The sequence below is a fragment of the Dermochelys coriacea genome, chromosome 12 (genome assembly GCF_009764565.3).
Source record: "Dermochelys coriacea isolate rDerCor1 chromosome 12, rDerCor1.pri.v4, whole genome shotgun sequence".
In the NCBI taxonomy this organism is placed as follows: Eukaryota; Metazoa; Chordata; order Testudines; family Dermochelyidae; genus Dermochelys; species Dermochelys coriacea.
The window spans coordinates 7145667-7162972 of record NC_050079.1 but is presented as its reverse complement, the minus strand read 5'-3'; the positions used below and the strand labels follow the sequence as shown (position 1 = coordinate 7162972).

Here is a 17306-nt window from a genome sequence, read left to right as displayed (position 1 = left end):
CTCTGTGCTGACCTTGCCAGAGCTGAGCAGGCTGGCAGGGACAGGCGAGGGGGCTGTCCTCCCCAGACCCCAGCTCTGCAGAGAGACCACTAGGCCCCTCAGCACTCCCCAGACAGCATTCACCCTTTACCTTGCTGCACCAGCACCCCCACCCCCACCCCGGGTAGCACCCCGCAGCCAGCATCCATCCCCCAGATAGCACCCAACCATAGCAACACACATCCACCAGACAACACCCATCTGCCTCCCAGGAACCTTCCTGACAGCCCCCATCTGCCCAAGCACCCCAGGTAGCCCCCAGCAGCCCCTAGACATACCAGTACCCCTAGCCACCCAGCTACCTCCACATCCTTCAGACACCCTCACAATGCACCCTCCAACCCAAGCACCCTCGGCACTGTTGCACCCCTCAGCTTGCCAAGCACCCAGCTACCTTAGATACGCTCCAGGTCCCACCCAGCTGCTGCTGCCAAGTTTTGGCAGCTCCGTGTCCCACCACTGCTTGGGGCGGGGTGCAGTGCCCCATATGGTTAAATACAAATTATCTGCAAGACTGCAAACTAGCTAATTACTGAGTGAGCACAGACTGTGGCAGCTCTGCACAGGCAATGGAAGGGTGAGCTTTCCCCAGCGAGCACCTCACCCTGGCACCGAGGGAACCCCTTTGAGAAGGGCTGCAGAGCTTCAGTCTTCATGGCCCATGCGGTGCCTTCAAAGAGATGGGGACACTTGTCCAACTAGAAACCAAACCAGCCTCCATGGTGCAAGTCACTGACCAGCTGTCAGGGGGCAGCTGCCCTCAGTCCCTCGTGTGCTGACCCACGCTTTGGGTCCCAGAACACACAGACCAGGAAGGTCCCCGGGGTCCGACCCTCGACCTGCCCCAGGGCAAGGGATTAGCTGCACAGCTGAGTGCTTCCCATTTTCACACTTATGGGATTAATAGAGAAGGAGAAAGCAAACTGAGCAGGACCTGTGTTAGGGGTTGCGTGCTCAGCTCCCGGGAGGGCGCCTGGCAGGGTGGAATTCGTTCACAGTCAGAGAAGGCTAACGAGTCTCAGCAAACCAGGCCCACGGCCTCTAATCCCTGGGCAGAGGGAAAAGTCCAACCCCCTGGTTTAACTCGTAGGCCCATTTCCCACCCTGCTGGGAACTCTGACCTCCAGTACTGGAGTGAAATCCCCCCTCCTCTGACCCCACATAGGCCGGGTCTCATCCTGCCACCCTGCTGGCCTTTCCTTGGCCTATGGCAGGTGCTGCGGCCCAGGGCCGCCAGCCTGCGGGGAGGGGTGAGCTCTGCATGACTCTCCACTCCCCAGGGGACATGTTCACACGCTCCATCAGGCTGGCTCTGGATTCAAGACCCACCAGGGGGCTGCGGATGAAAGAGTCCCTGTTTGCCCCTGGCACCGAGGAAAGGACTGTGCAGAGAGATGTCTCTCTGCCCTGCACAGCTGCCTCATTCAGGAGTAGGCAGCTCAGTGTGCCCGCGGGCCCGGCGCAGGCTGGCTGAATGAGCCTTTGGAAAACCACAGCCTCTTGGACCTGGAAAGGAGAGAGAACAAACCCCACTCCAGTGTATTGCCGGTCAGGGGGAGGGTGCCCCAAAGTCTGGGAATGCACAAAGAAAAGGGCCTGTAGGAATGGGGAGAGCCCACAGCCCTGCTCTGCCCTCCCCCCTTCTGCTGAGAGGAGGGTTACGAGCTCGCCAAGGAGGTGTCTTGGCATGGAGTCCAAGCTGTTAGACAGCACCCTCCCCCCAAGGTGTATCCTCCTGTTTGAGTTCAGTGGCAATAAAGGGCATTGGTGTGAGCCCTCCCCAGTGCCCTGCAATCTCTTCCTCCGTGCAGAGGGGCTGCGCCTGGCTGGGGTGGTGAGCAGCCCGCCAACCCATTGCTCCATCTGGATTGGATTGGATTTCTTTTCTTTTAGTTTTTTCCTTATTTTGTTTTTTAAACAAGTCCTTTGGCACCTAGTGGTGGCAGCTGCCATGTGAGTGGCAGCATAGATCAGGCTCTGCACTACGACTCAGGACACCTGGGTTCTTTTTCCAGCTCTCCCATTGGCTTCCTGTGCAACCTGGAGCAAATCACGTCCCTGCTCCATGCCTCGATTTCCCCCTTGGTAAAACAGGAATGTGACTCTGTGAAAGGCTCTGAGTTGCAGAGACAAAGAGATCTAATAATGCTATAATTAATAGCTCTTGTCAGACTCCGGCCTAGCTTCCTGAGCCCTTAAAACTGATAGAATTGCTTTCACACGTCTTAGTGCTTCAGGGTTTTGAACGTACTATTAGATGTTTTTTACAAAACCCAGCATTTCGGCAGAGCTCAGTTTCCTGGCTGGCACAAGCTCCCTTTTTCCAAATATCGCGCAGACGCCCACCAGACGTCAGAGCTGGTCTCTGGCGCTTTCGCGTTCTGGCATGCATCAGAGCTGCCCATGATTCCATTTTCCAAGGAGAGCTGGCTTTATGTTAGACCATCGCTGAAGAACACACTCGATTGCTTTTCCCCGGCACCACTGCATTGCCAACCTTGTGGCTGTCACTAGGAGACAGAGTTGTTTATTTTTTGCTTTTACCTTAATTAGATTGATTTTAAAAAACCTAATAATCAGTGAATTGGTCGAATATTCCATGAGACGCATAAAGAGCCGCTGACTCTCCATGGAAAGGCTTGGAAAATATTTTCATTGGCGGCACTGCGGGCAAGAGAGAAATTCTCTATATTCTTGCTTATTTTCCTTCCCTCTATATTTTTAAATTAGATGAGCCAAATCCTGTATTCAAGAAAGTAATCCTATCAACGTCCCTTCAGCGGCTCTGGAAGTACCCAGGGACCCAGCTGGATAGATTGGATAGCTTGGTCTGGGTACAGAAAACAAGCTGGATTTTGCTCCTGACATGTCTATCTCCATGGAAGGGCCATGGTAGTATAATGCACTGGTGGTGTGCTTGCGTAGGTGACTGTGTTTGCTTGGGCCCCCCTGTGAGATAAAGGATTCACTACCGCTGCCCCTGGGGGAGTTCTCCTTTAGCTCATGTGGGGAAGTTGAGGAGCTAGGACCCAGATTCTCAGAGGTATTGAGGCAGTGAACTCCCATGGAAATCCGGGGCAGTTAGGCACCCAAGAATATGTCCATGTTGCATGCCAAACTCGGGCCCTGACTCAGGTTTGAGCCCAAGCCTCCCTTCTGTCCACGCACAAATCAGTCTGACTCAGATCAGCAATTACTCAGGACTCCAGTCCTAGGAGCCTGTTGGGGGACTTGGGGCACATTTCCCAGCCTGCCCCTGCAGCCAGCAGGGCTACAATATGAAAGCTGTGGTTCTCATGAACCCAGGAGCTGGGGATTTAAGAGCACAGCAACCATCAGGCAAGAGCTGGCAGCACTGGGCAGAATCACCACTATTATTTGTAGTACATTATCAGAGTAAGTACCCAGGACCCCACGGCACCAGGTGCTGTACAGACACAGAATAGAGATCGGCCTTGCCCTGAAGAGCATCCAATCTCAGTAACAGCTCACACGGGAGCCTTAGGCCCTGATCCTCAAGGCCATTCGGCATGCAATGGGTTTACAACTGAGAAGCTGGAAATTCATCGCCATGCGGACATATCTACACTGCACAGCACAGACCTGACTGGGGGCTGCTGTTTGAGCTGTGTCCACACTGCAAAATGACAGGGCTTGGAAAGCTGGACCCAGCTCACAGCAGGACCCGGCCTGTGCAGTGATCAGAGGAGGCAGGCTTCTGCACGTGGCATCACTGCGGGGCTTCAGTCCTGCCCAGGAGGGTCACTTCTTACAGTGGGAGAGAATGGTTCTGTCTCCATGGCCCATTCAACCCTTGGCTCTCCGGAGAGACTGGCAACAAGGGTCCCAATTGGGGCCCACTGTGGCAGGGCTATCTATGATGTGTACCCTTGCCCACACGGATCTGAATGGAGACTCCCATGAGTGTTTCACAGAGGCCTTCCTGTGCTCACTCACTGCTAATCTAGACTGGATTAGATCCAGAGAGAGGGGGAAGGCCCCATGACCTACCAGCAATCCCATGTCTGAACCAGCCAGCCCCCTGGGTGGAAGGTTTCTTAGGATTTTCAAAAGACCCTTTTCTCAGCTGGTATATTTGGGGCCAGATCATCAGCTGGTGTGAACAACAGTAGCTCCCTTGAAGTCAATGATGCTTACATCAACATAGCATAGGGGGACATGGCACCATGAGAAGAGTTGCCTGAGCCAGGAGGGTCGTGAGTTCTAATCCCAGCTCTGATAGTGACCATCTCTGTGCCACAGGGCTAGTGGCTTAACCCCTCTCTGCCTCAGTTTACTCAGCTGTAAAATGGGGCTAATGCCTGCCCCACAACGGAGCCATTGGACATAAAGTGCTTGTGAAGGTGACGAGAGACAAGGAACTTTCCCTGTTGCATATGCCATCCTTCTCACCATTGCCAAGTCATCGTGTGTCTTCGCTGCAGTTCAGTAACCTGCAGGCTTCTTCACAAGGGCTGGCCAGGTGCCCACTGCTCCTCTTAACTCTCCCCGCTTAACCATGGCGTCACTAGGGTTGCCATCTTTCTAATTCCAGAAAACTGGACACCCTTGCCCCTCCCAATGCCTGAGGCCCTGCCCCCGCTCACTCCATCCCCCCTCCCTCCATCGCTTGCTCTTCCCCACCCTCTCTCACATGCTCATTTTCACTGCAAGGCCCAAGCAGGCGTAGTTCGTGTTCTGACAGCTGTATTATGCTAAATTCAGGTTTTATTGGTTACAGGACGCTAGAGCTGGCAGCAAAATAATCAAAAAGGGTAATTTTTAAAAAATGAAATTTCACAAAGGTTTTCATGATTCTTTCGCTCCCCGTTTCCCATTCTTCGTAACCAGCTCCATGTTTTTTGTTCACTAAAGTTACTGTAATTTTATGTGTGGAATTAGGACCACACATTATCATAGCTGCTATGGGTCCATTAAAGGCCCACTCCTGAAGCCTAAATACAAACCCAGAGAGCACAACCACAGAAATGCACCTGTCCAGATACCTATATAAATAAATCTGTAGAAACTGACCCCCACACCTACATGCAGATACACATGTGTAGTCGTGTGTACACATCTAACATGCACTAACACATACTTCCACATGATTTATTATTACAATTCTTGTTTAGTGCCTAGAGACCCCAACTAAGATCAGGGCTCCAGGGTGGTAGGTGCTTGACATACACATAAAAAGAGAGAGTCTTCAATAAAGAGTTTATAATGTAGCTAGACAAAGGTGGGGAGAAATGTATGATCCATTGGCTCTTCTGCAATTACTAGTCAACAACATTCACTTTTTAAGAAATAATACATTGCTTTTAGATTTCCCTTCTCTTTTAAAAACTTGTTATGAAATGAATACACACTTATTTTATGTCATCCATTTTTGTGTGTGCAAGCCAGCAAAAGGAATAAAAGTCAGCATTAGGTATATACACACATGCGGCAATACACACACCTCCCTACACAAAGACACACAGTCTCTTACACACATACAGTGCATGGATGCACACACTTGCCTACACAGAGACACGTTTTCATATGCTAGGGGCTGCCTAAATCACCCCTAGCCAGCTGGAGGGGAAAAGATGCGGGTGGGGCTGGGGGAGAGGGGATGGGGAGGGAAAGAGGCCAAGGATGAGAGCAGGTTAGGGGGTGAGAGGGAGCAGTAAAGGAGAGAGGAGGGGGTCTGGTGGGGTATGTGGGGTGGATGGGGAGACAGAAGGCATGAGGGTGTGTGGGGCACAGGTGTATAGGGACATAATGGGAGTGCAGCAGTGTACGGAGGTGCAGGGGGTGAGGGACATGGGGGTGGAAAGGATGGGTGGGAGAGCACTGTAAGGGTTACAGGGCTGGGATAGGTAGGTGTGGGGGGGCGGGATGGGATGGGGATTGAGGTGCAGGGGGGTTGGGATGGGGAGGGATGCAGGGACAGGGGTGCGGGGGGGTTGGGATGCAGAGGGATGCAGTGATGGGGGATGGGTTTGGGGAGTTGGGGCGGGAAGGATGCAGTGAGGGGAATGGGGGTGCAGCCCCATTCCCAGCACTGGGAGATGGGGTTACACACACCTCCAACTCCTGGGTGCTGGCGACAGGGTGAGAGACAAACAGACAGATGGGGCACTGGAGCCCAGGCACACGATGAGCGCCAGGAGAGGAGGCCGGGCAGCAGCAGGAGACCCCTCAACAGCCACCTGCTCAGCACTGGCGAGTGGTGCTAGTTCCTCCCCTGCCCTGACCCAGCCAATGGGAGCTGCGCCTGGGGGCGGGGCAGCATGCAGACCCCCCCGGCAGCCCCTAAGGCTACGAGCTGGACGTGCTGGCTGCTTCCGGACCTGGCAGCTGCGCGGGCCATGGCGCGGCACTAGCAGGGAGCCCTCCAGCCCCACTGTGGCACCATGAACAGGACATGCAACAGCTCAGTCAGTGGTGCTGACTGGAGCTGTCAGGAGTCCTTTTCGACCGGGTGTCTCTGGGCGTCACTCACACAGACCCAAAAGCATCTCTGTCCCATGCTGACCCACCAGCTGGGCACGGCTTGTTGCTGTCAATGGCTCAGGCTGGAACTGCTGAGCTGAAGTCAAGGAAAGAAGCCTCCCACCACCCCAGTCTTCCTTGGGCTTTTTGTTGTGTCCATCCGTGGCTGTAACCCCTACCTGGGTCATGTGCCCGGGGCCAAGGAATAAACTCAGTCTCTCCTTGCGCCCAGCCCTGTTCCCAGGAGCTGCCCCTACCGGCATGGTGCCAGTCCACTCTTGCTTATGTTCTCCAGCCACGCTCTGATACACCAGCTCATGCTGAGTCATTCTGCTGCAGGAGGGGCCTCATGGGGCATGAGGATCAGGCCTTCTGGGAACCCACCTACCCCTCATTCCTGACTGCAGAAGCTGGAGATCTGCCAGGACTGGGCCGGCTAGAATGGTTTGCATTACAGGTCCGGATCAGGGAATCAGTCCATCCCAACAGACAGGCTCCAGGCACAGAGGTGATAGGCCAGGAGAGAGCCGGCCCATTGGAATTGATGTGGGCCAGATTGGACTCAGTGACCTGGCGACAAAAGGCCTTTCGCTATCCCAGCCCTGCCTCTCCCTGCGGTGCCTGGCCTGGCCTGGCTCTCAGAGGAACTGAGCCCCCGCAGTGTCCGATGATTGCAATCGGAGCTGTGTGTGCTCAGCACGGGGGAGGCACTTTGGTCCCATGAATTGTGAGCCTGGGAAATTGTTCACCCAAAATACCTTTTCATTGAGAACACCCGTTTGTAGACAGTGAACCGTTTTGCGGGAAAGGGTCGGTTTGGCCAAAGGTCTCAACTCGGAACCAAGTTCTGAAATGGTCAGCATGTCCTTTGGACCCGTTCAGAATAGGTTTCCAATTCACAATGACTTTCCATGTCCAAATGTGCGTGAATGGGAATAAAAATCACTTTTTAACATGATCATAACTGAAGCAAAATGTTTCAATTGACCTGAACTAAAAAAGTCTTTGGCGGGGGTTGGGGAGGAGGAAGGGTGGGGGAGATATTCAGTGTCCAACAAATGTTGAGATTTCACCTTTTCCTGCTAATTCACAATGGGAAAAACGTTCAAACATGGGAAAATGTCAGTGGGCTGGGGAAAGGTTTTCCCACCCAGCGCTACCTGTGTTTAGTGCGCTGTAATCTGACTGCAGCGTTAATCAGCCAGCTGCACTTTTGTGCTGCACCAAGTGTGTCTGCTTGTGTGAGTTGTTTTAAAACACCCAAGCCCCTCTCAGCTCCCTGCACTCTAAGACCTGCCCTACACGGGGGCTGACTGGCCAGCTGCAGCCAGAGGAGGGGGCTTTGCTCTTATGAGGTCTGGGGAACCCGCTTGTAAATCACTGCACCTGCTGTCCGCTTTCACCCTGCGCACTGCCGCATTGGTGGAGCGACCCTGCAGCTGGCCAGGCTGCTCAGCTGGATTAGACTGGGTTTGCTGGGCAGGTGGGGGGAAGTGAGAGGCTGGTTGCTTTGTCATACTCACTGCAGAAATTCAAACCCTGAGATGGACCTTCCTGAATGGAAAATCATGGGTCATTCCAGTTTCAGACCCTGTCTCTCCTGCATCCCTGCCTTTGGCTACCGTAAAACAGCCCCTGCTATGGTCTAGCCCTGAGCTCTCCTGTATGGTCTGTTTGGTTCTCTGGCCTCAGGGGGCTGTGCAGAAATCCTGAGCTTGTATTAGCTCTGCAGCACCCGGGAGTCGGGGCTCTTTGTGAAATCAAATTCTGGTATAAATGTCCTTCCTGGGGTAACTCCATGGAGTGCAGTGGGATGATTCTGGGGTGACAGAACCACCAGTGATATGGGGGTTGCACTGCACAGAGGAGACCCTCGGATTCTGAACGGGGGTGGGGAAGGAAAATAGCCTCAGACTGGCCATCTTCGCCACAAATCTAGCTTGCTGTCCAGCTAGCGAGAGGGCAGCCTGCCAGGGCCCCTTGGGAGCGAATCCTGTGAGCCAGATACCTGATGGGAGGTCAGCTCTCTGCTGTGGGGCTGGGGGGCTACTGGTCAGGGCAAGAGCCTTGGCCTTGTGAGACCTGACTTCAGTTCCTCGCACTGTCATGGATTTTGCGTGTTACTGTGGGCAAGTCACTTGGTCTCTCTGTGCCTCGGCTTCCATGGGAGAACAACCCTGCTCTGCTCCCAGTGATGTGTGAGCAGCTCTGCTCCTATGGGGCAGGGGGCCAGATGAGCGGTCTCTCTCGTATCACTCCTGCATTGCACTCTGCATGGCTAGGCTGGTGTGCAAGGGAGGAGCAGGTCGCGCTGGGCTGTGGGATTTAAAAGTGCATTTAAAAGTGCCTGGGGTTGTATGGGACATCCCTGAGAAACAGTGTGAGAGGACACACCCTGTGATCTGAGAGCTCTCCTCTGGTTCTTCATCTTTCTCTGCTTCCTATTGTTTCAGAGCTCCTACCCCATCTGGGAAGATTTCAACTCCAAGGCAACTAAGCTGCACTCCCAGCTCAGGTGAGTCATCCTGGGATCTGCACCAGGCTCCCAGGGAGGTTTGAATGCTCCTGGGAAGGACCTTGCAGTCCCACAAAGCTGACTGAAGGAGACCGTGCAGAGCAGCTCTGCTCTCCAGCCAGGCCAGTGTCAGCTGCTAGGGAATTTGGGTGATGAATGTAAGAAGAGAGCTGGCAAAGGCTCCCCCGGGCATTGCTGAGTCGAGCTCCAGCCCCAGCACAGGGGCTGGCTGCTGCTCTGCAGCCCAACACACCAGGCAGCAGGAGGAAGCTGCTTGAGGATCCAAACAGGAGCCAGGCACTTGCCATTTGAACCCCCATGTGCTGGGCGTGCGACTCAGAGACTAAACTAGTGACTTTCAAAAGCGAGAGCTCAAAGAGCTTCACTAAGGGGACCAGTATCAATAGATGGCAAAATGGAGGTGCAGAGAAGATAAGGGAGCTGGCCAAGGATACAGAGCAAGGCAGTTGCAGCAGCAGGCTTAGAAGCCAAGGATTTCCCCCACTATGGCCGCTTTAGGCCCCTGTGCTGTACTGTGGCCATAAAGCCCCTTAGCTGACTGCCGGCCCAGCGCCATGCTGGCACCACCAGCACAGACGCAGGTGCTGTGAGCGTTGGTCGGGAGCTCCCCCTTTCTGATTAGCTGCACCGCTGTAGCCATTCTAGTGTAGACTAGCTCTTTGTCTTACAAGTCAGGAAGGCCTGCTGGGAATTCAGCCTCCTGTGTCTCGTGGGTGCTGGAGCCCTGTTAATTCCTTGTTGCTGGAGTTCAGGAAGAGGATAACCCTCACTTGTTTAGCTTGAGGGCTCTGTTTACTGCTAATAGATTAATTGAGGTGTGTGAGACATTCCTGTGTCTAGGACTGACCTGTTTATCACCTTTACCGAGGCTAGGCTGGCTGATCTTAAACATGTTCTAATCACATCATACAGAGGGAATCCATAACTTCACATAAAACTTTAACATGCATTTTACAATTATATTAATAACAACATGTTATAAGCTTTCATATGAGATCTCACAGGGCGTATTTTGTTCAGATATTACTGCAGTAGTGCATAGGATGTGAATACAGGGGTTCCTAGGGTCACACCCATTCTTTTGACAAGCAACCCTGTGGAACTCACTGCTGCATCAGAACATTGTGCTAAAGGTTGGGGCTGCATAACGGCATGGCTGTTAGTAATAAAGGTAGCTACTGTGCTGGCTAGGGTAGGGATGAGCTAATCTCATGCTTCAGAGCAAAGGATGATCACAGCAGGGGTCAGGCAGGTATTTCCCCTATGTACAATACTGGACAACTTGTTAAGGGATGTTATTTATGCTTCCTTTGAAGCGTCAGATAAATAGCCAGTGCTGGAGACAGGATACTGTGGTATGGCCCATTGTGATTTGAGAGTGTGGGTGTTCCTGTGTGTAGGGATCAGTAGAAGGTGCACTACATTAGTCCTTTGGACTCCCAGCTGACTTATGTATCCATCTCTTTGTGTCTCAGGACTACAGTGCTGGCAGCAGTCGCCTTCCTGGATGCCTTCCAGAAAGTGGCAGACATGGCCACCAACACACGAGGTAGAACTACTACTCGGAACCCCCCTGCAGACAGACACTCAAAGCCAACAGGACTGGCACGCCCATAGCAGACTCCCTGCCCAGAGATTTGCTTTCACAGGGTTTTTCTGTGTGTGTGTAGGGGGGGGGGCGGTGGGGAGCAGTATTGTCCGTGGAAGACTGGTCTTGAAGCTGGTCCATCACCTGGTATGAAGTGTTGGTCTTCGGGGCACAGAACTCTGAAGCTACTGTGTGAAGGGAGCCCAGACAGAGCAACTTTGTACCTCAGTAGGGAGGGAAAAGAGAGGAGATCAGATGGAAAGGATGGGCAAAGTGAAGAGAGGAAGTGGATGGACAGATGAGGGGAGAATGGGGACATGGGTTTGGGAAGATTGCAATAAACAGGAGGATGGGAGAGGAAGGAGAAAGACCAAGACAGGAGCCAAAGGCAGGGCTGAAAAGAAGAGCAGGTAGAGGTAGGTGTGTCCGAGGTTCCTTCGCCCAAGGCAATGAGCCTCGCCCGCCCGTGGCACCTGACCATTGTGAGTTCTGGCGATGCTGGCTGCTCTGCACGGGCGTGCACACAGCACTGTCTGTGCTCTGAAATCTGATATGCTTGCGGCTTCCTGTGAACCCAGCCTGAATTCTCTCTGGTAGTATCTCAGCACCTCTTGCTCAGGAAGCTGGTGGGGCTGTCCCTGGATGTTACTGTGAGGTGCCACAGACTGCGCAGGTTCAATGCCGAGTCACTCCTTTGAGAGCTGGAGCAATAACTTTGGACATTTTCGCCACAGGAATGTAGGGCCTGATTTTCAGACGTGCTGAACACCCATAACAACCCCGGGAGCTGCGAATGCTCAGCACCCCTGAAACTCAGGCCCTCGACTGATAGACCAAGTCTCAGTCACATGTTCTGTGGTGGTGCTGGGAGGCTTTTGTTCCCTCCAAATGAGCAATTTCAATGTTTCCAACACTGGTTCAGGGGGGCCTGTTGCTGACATCTGCCTTTAGCAGTGCATCAATTTCCTAGCGTAAACGGAGCTTGAACACCTCAATTTGGGTAAAGACCAGCTACTGGGCAATGGGTTTTTGTTGGTCGCTTGAATGACCATTTAGAACTAATGTCACAGTACAAATACAATGCAGTGAACAGGGTGAGTGGACAAACTGTGCCTGGCATGTGTTGTATCATGCCTGGCTTTAAGTGAGTTTCTTTCTCTGTGTTGCTCTAGTTGCACATCCTAGAGCGCATCACTGAGGACAAGCGTGAACTTCAGACACCTGCTCCATCATTTCATGCCTAATGGTTGTTGAAGGGAGAGGTGGGAGAAGCAACTGCATTAGGACATGCAAAGGATTCCCCACCCGTGTTTGAGAGAGCTAGTGCTGTATGCTTAGAGCAGGAGAGCCAGGACTCCTGCCTTCTCCTCCTGACTGATGGCTTCAGGACTGAGCATCACTGTGCTTCAGTTTCCCCATCTGTAAAATGGGCACAATGGTACCCGCCTACAACGTGAATTTGTTCATGTTCGCAAGGTGCTTTGGGATCCTCAGCCAGAGCAATGGCAGTGGTGTTGCCTGGTGATGAGGGCAGCGGGGGCCGGAAGGGCAGTGCCCTTCTGCTGATGAGATGTTTGCAGCATCCCCATTCTCCTGTCTCTCTCACCTGGGAACTCACTTCAATCTTAAGAAGCAAAGAGTGGAAGCCAGTGTCAGGATGTCGCTGGGCAGGGGGTTAGCCAGCCCCCTGTGAGTTACTGACCCACTCCCAGGAGCCCAGCTGGAAGCTGGGCCCAGTTTGCCTTGATCCCCACTGGCCCCACTCTTGATGCTCCTTCACCTTTAGAAGCCCTGTACCAAGCCTGGCCTCTTGGCAGTGCTAACAAGGGTTGGGCTGCACTATGCTGCAGATGGCCAGTACAGATGTGTTTGTGTGTCTTGTTCCCCCGTGCATTGCCTCACCGCCTCCTTCCCCCCATCCCCGGCTGCAGCCAAGGTTCAGGATCCCCTGCGAAGGGGCATGAAGGGAAGCTGTGGACAGATGTGCAGTGTGATTACTGGAGACTGGGGCACAGGAAATAGAAAAGTCAGCAAAGCAAGGCTAGGATTTACAAAGGAGGTCAGATGCCACTGAGGACTGGAGGGAGGGCTCAGGCCAAGGCTGCTGGCTCCAGCAGCTCCTAGCTGGACCCTGAGGTTTGGGTGGGGGAACAACCCAAAACACAGCAACTGTTGTTTTCTTCACAGAGCGCGTGTTGTTCTGAGTTATCCCAGGGTTTCTCTCCTGGATAGCCTGGGTGCATGAGCTCATTGGCACCTGATCCATGGGTTAATTTGGTTTTGGACCAGGAGGGGAGAGGCCAGTAGTAAGATGACATCACTAATCTCCTGTGACATCCCTGAGTGTTTACCTCCTACACATCCTCACACCCAACTGGCCTCCGGCTCACTGTGTCTCTGCCCAGTGATACCACTGAGGGTTAATCAGTGGAAACCCTGAGGAAGCAGGCTGTGGGGAGGGGACCCTTATGAGTGACGTGCACTCCCTGACACACCTATCTGTGTGTGGTGGGAGTGGGCCTGGCAGAATGCATTATGGGTCATTATTTGTATGTGCAAATGAGATCTATCCTTTTTTTCCCCCAGTGGGGAAACTAGGTGGCTACAGCACTGAACTCTCCAGATCTGATTGGATTTGATCTGTGTCTGATGGCGCCTGGCCCAATGACAGCGGCTACCCTCTGTGTAGGCAGCAAACCCAGACTGAAGAGAGATAATACAATCGGGGCTTAACCTACAATACGCTCAGCACTCTGACCAGCTCAGGCACTGCAGTTTGGGGTGAGCTGAGGAGAACAGGACCCCTGGACATGGTGTGCCAAGGACTGGGATTGTCAGACCAGTTAAAAACCCTCGTTCGTAACCAGTCTGCGGACCCAAGTTGTCTCGCCTCCTTGGGCCAGGACCCCAGTCTCTCAAGCATGAACGGGGAGCAGGGCTGGGGCCCAGGGCTGAGGCGTGGGTTCCAGACTGGGTCACTAGGGCTACAATGCAGTTCCATGCGGTGGGGCTGTCTCCCAGCCCAGCCGAAGGGAAGCAGTGTGGACCATGACTGCGTGGGGCAGCTTCTCCTCCCAGAGCGCTAGACTCGGTTGGGCAGGGTTGACGAGCAGCATGGCCAGGCTGTGCTGGCAGCTGGGGCCAATAGTGTGTTTTTTCCCCGTAGTTCACTAGCTTTCCTCCTGAACATAGCAGGACCCTTGTTTGCAGGCTCTCGGAGCACAGATGCTTCTCTATGGGGCAGGGAAGAGCTGCAATGCCAGACGGAGACTGTAGGGAACAGGGCAGATTGCTTTCTGGGGACAGTGTGGTTCTGACACATTCGGACCGCACAAGACACTGCTCATGCCAGCTGTGGGACGCTGCACCTTGCTTGGATTCAGGCTATGGGCCCAAGGCAGCCCTTCACCAGGCCTGAATCTGGCCCCTGTCTTTGTCAACCAAGGCACAGAGGTGGCACTTGGAGCTCGGATTTGGTCTGCCATGGAGCTCCGCAGTTGCAGCAGGGCTGAGTTTGGCCCGTTGTGTTGTCTGGCTCTCACTGATCAGTATGACATCTGGCTCCCTGGAGTCTCTTCTAAGAGGAGAAGAAAATCCAGACCAGGTTCACTTGTGAGAATCATCTGTGAAAGCAGTTCACTAGTCAGTTCATGTGTGTCTCACTCCCACACAATTGGAAAAAGATCCAGAAATGGGTTTGGACCTCTGCCTGGAATGAACTCTGGGTATTGCCATGAAGAGGAGCAGAACCTGAATGTTGGTGCTCAGCTGGAATGGGTTGCGGGGCAGCCTTTGAGAGGAGAAGACCATGAACTGGCTCACTGGGCTGGCATGTAATGGACTCTGCCTTTGCCCGATCCTCTGCAGTGACAGAGGTCTCGAGCAGAAAAGCAGAAATCTCTGAGGCCAGATACTGGTGTTAGGTGAAAGATGGAGTCACCTGCCCAGGGAGCAGAGTCTCTCTCAGCACCAGTGTGTGAGTTAGGGATGAAGGAGACACGTTCCCCTGCACTATAACCAGAGGTGAAAGTAAGCCGGTCAGGTCCAGTACGGCGTACCAGCAAGAGCCAGTACGCTATGTCAGACCGGACTGGCTTCCCCAGGTTGGCGCTTTAAAGGGCCCTGGGCTCCCCACAGCAGAGCTCCGGGCCCTTTAAATCACTGCCGGAGCCCTGCCACCGCTACCCCGGGGCTCCGGCAGTGGGGCTTGGGTGGCGCTTTAAAGGGCCCCGATCTCCACTGCGGAAGCGGCAGCCACAGCCCAGGGCCCTTTAAATCGCCCTGGAGCTCCCAGCTGTCTCTGCAGCTGGTAGCTCCGGGGGTGATTTAAAGGCCCTGGGGCTCCCAGCCACAGCCGGAACCCTGGGGCCTTTAAATCTTGATTTAAAGGGCCCAGGTATTTAAAGGCCCCGCCTCTTCTGGTTGAGGCCACGCTCCCTGCTCAGGACTCCAGAGTACTGGTAAGTCCTTTAAGTTACTTTCACCCCTGACTATAACCAGTATAACACACTCTACACACGCTGGGGCTGCCTACCTCCACTTCCTTCCCCTAAAGAGAGCAGTGTACATTTATTCTGTTAAGCCCCCTTCTCGTCTCAGTGCAGAGCTAGTGAAACGTGCCAGCGTGGGAAACTGCACTAGCTTGTGACGGGGTGAGCTCCCCACGCTCGCCCTGCAAGAGCTGAATTGGGCCAGTTGGCTGCAATCTGGGAAAATCCGGCCTGGAGGAAAGCCCTGATTAGGGGAGCTCACCTGTGGGGAGCAGGCAGGGTTTGTCTAGACAGGAGAGTGGAAGCAGAGGGGGCTGCAGTCACTCCCTGGGGGAAGGGGGGTGAGTTGGGGGCTATAGAGACAAGGAACCCACGGTTACTCTGGGGAGAAGGGAGGGGAGGGCAGGAGGGGAGGAAGTGGCTCATGGAAAGGCGGCAGGGTTAAGGGACCCTGGCAGCACTGGTCAGCACTGCTGACCAGGCTATTAAAAATCCAGTCAGTGGCGCAGGCAGGCTCCCTACCCAGCTCCGTGTGGCTTCCAGGAAGCTGCCAGCATCTCCCTCTGGCTCCTAGGTGGGGGGACAGCCATGGGGGCTATATGTGCTGCCCTCATCCCCAGCACCAGCTCAGCTGCTCCCATTGGCCAGGAACCGTGGCCAGTGGGAGCCGAGGGGGCGGTGCCTGCAGGTGTGGGCAGTACAGAGAGCCATGTGGTCATGCCTCCGCTTAGGAGCTGGAGGGAGATGTCGGTAACTTCCCAGGAACCTCCTGAGATAAGCACAGCCTGGAGCCCCTACCCAACACCCCATCCTGCACCCCAATCCGTGGCCCCACCCAGAGCCTATGACCCCAGACGGAGCCCTCACCCCAACCCCCTGCCCCAGCCCGCATCCCTCTCCTGCACCCCAAAATCCTCATCTCCGGCCCCACCCAAGAGCCTGTACCCGCAACCGGAGCCCTCACTTCCCCCTGCACCCCAACCCCCTGCCACATCCTGGATCCCGCACACCCAGCCTAGAGCCCATACTCCCTCCCACATCCCAACCCTGTGCCCCAGCCTGGAGCCCTCTCCTGAAGCCCAATCCTCCAAGCCCAAGCCACTCATCACCAGCTCCACCCCAGAGCCTGTACCCCCAGCTGTAGCCCTCACCCCCCTCCCACACCCGAACCCCCTGCCCCAGGCTGGTGAAAGTGAATGAGGGTGGGGGAGAGCAAGCGATGGAGGGAGGAGATGGAGCAAGCGGGGATGGGGCATCGGGAAAGGGGCAGGGCATGGGGCAGGGGTATTTGTTTTTGTGTCATTAGAAAGTTGAGAACCCTAGGCAGGGTGCAGACCTCACCTTGGCTGCTGTTTGGAGGATCACTGAGCTGGAACCCAGAGTAGAGGCTGGGCCCGGGTTTCCAGCCATCTGCTGAGAGAGCAGCACCTGGGGCAGTGCGTGGGATGGGAGGACTGCCAGCCTTCGAATCACAGTGACCTGGGCGGAGGGTGCTGCAGTTCCTGGAATGAGAGGGGCACAGAGGGAGGAAGAGCTGGAGCACAACTGCTGGACGGGGCGTTGGCCATGCAGAAGCATAGAATAGAATCATAGAAGATTAGGGTTGGAAGAGCTCTCAGGAGGTCATGTAGTCCAATCCCCTGCTCAAAGCAACACCGACTAAATCATCCCAGCCAGGACTTTGTCAAGTCGGGCCTTAAAAACCTCTAAGGATGGAGATTCTACCACCTCCCTAGGTAACCCATTCCCGTGCTTCACCACCCTCCTAGTGAAATAGTGTTTCCTAATATCCAACCTAGACCTCCCCTACTGCAACTTGAGACCATTGCTTCTTGTTCTGTCATCTGCCACCACTGAGAAGAGCCGAGCTCCATCCTCTTTGGAACCCCCCTTCAGGTAGTTGAAGGCTGCTATCAAATCCTCCCTCACTCTTCTCTTCTGCAACTAAACCCCAGTTCCCTCAGCCTCTCCTCGTAAGTCATGTGCCCCAACTCCCTAATCATTTTCATTGCCTCCCACTGGACTCTCCAATTTGTCCACATCCCTTCTGTAGTGGGGGGACCAAAACTGGGCGCAATACTCCAGGTGTGGCCTCACAAGTGCCAAATAGAGGGGAATAATCACTTCCCTCGATCTGCTGGCAATGCTCCTACTAATGCAGCCCAATATG

General features: G+C 54.2%; 1 protein-coding gene across 17 annotated transcripts in view; it reads left to right on the top strand.

Annotated features, from left to right (window-relative positions):
- MTSS2 (MTSS I-BAR domain containing 2) overlaps positions 1-17306 on the top strand; it is a 93263-nt gene that overhangs the window by 10548 nt on the left and 65409 nt on the right. For all 17 annotated transcript variants that reach the window (XM_043495215.1, XM_043495213.1, XM_038367961.2 and 14 more), the window contains exons 2-3: positions 8976-9037; positions 10534-10607. In XM_043495215.1, the coding sequence (XP_043351150.1) occupies positions 8976-9037; positions 10534-10607 (136 nt within the window). The remainder of the gene's footprint in view (positions 1-8975; positions 9038-10533; positions 10608-17306) is intronic.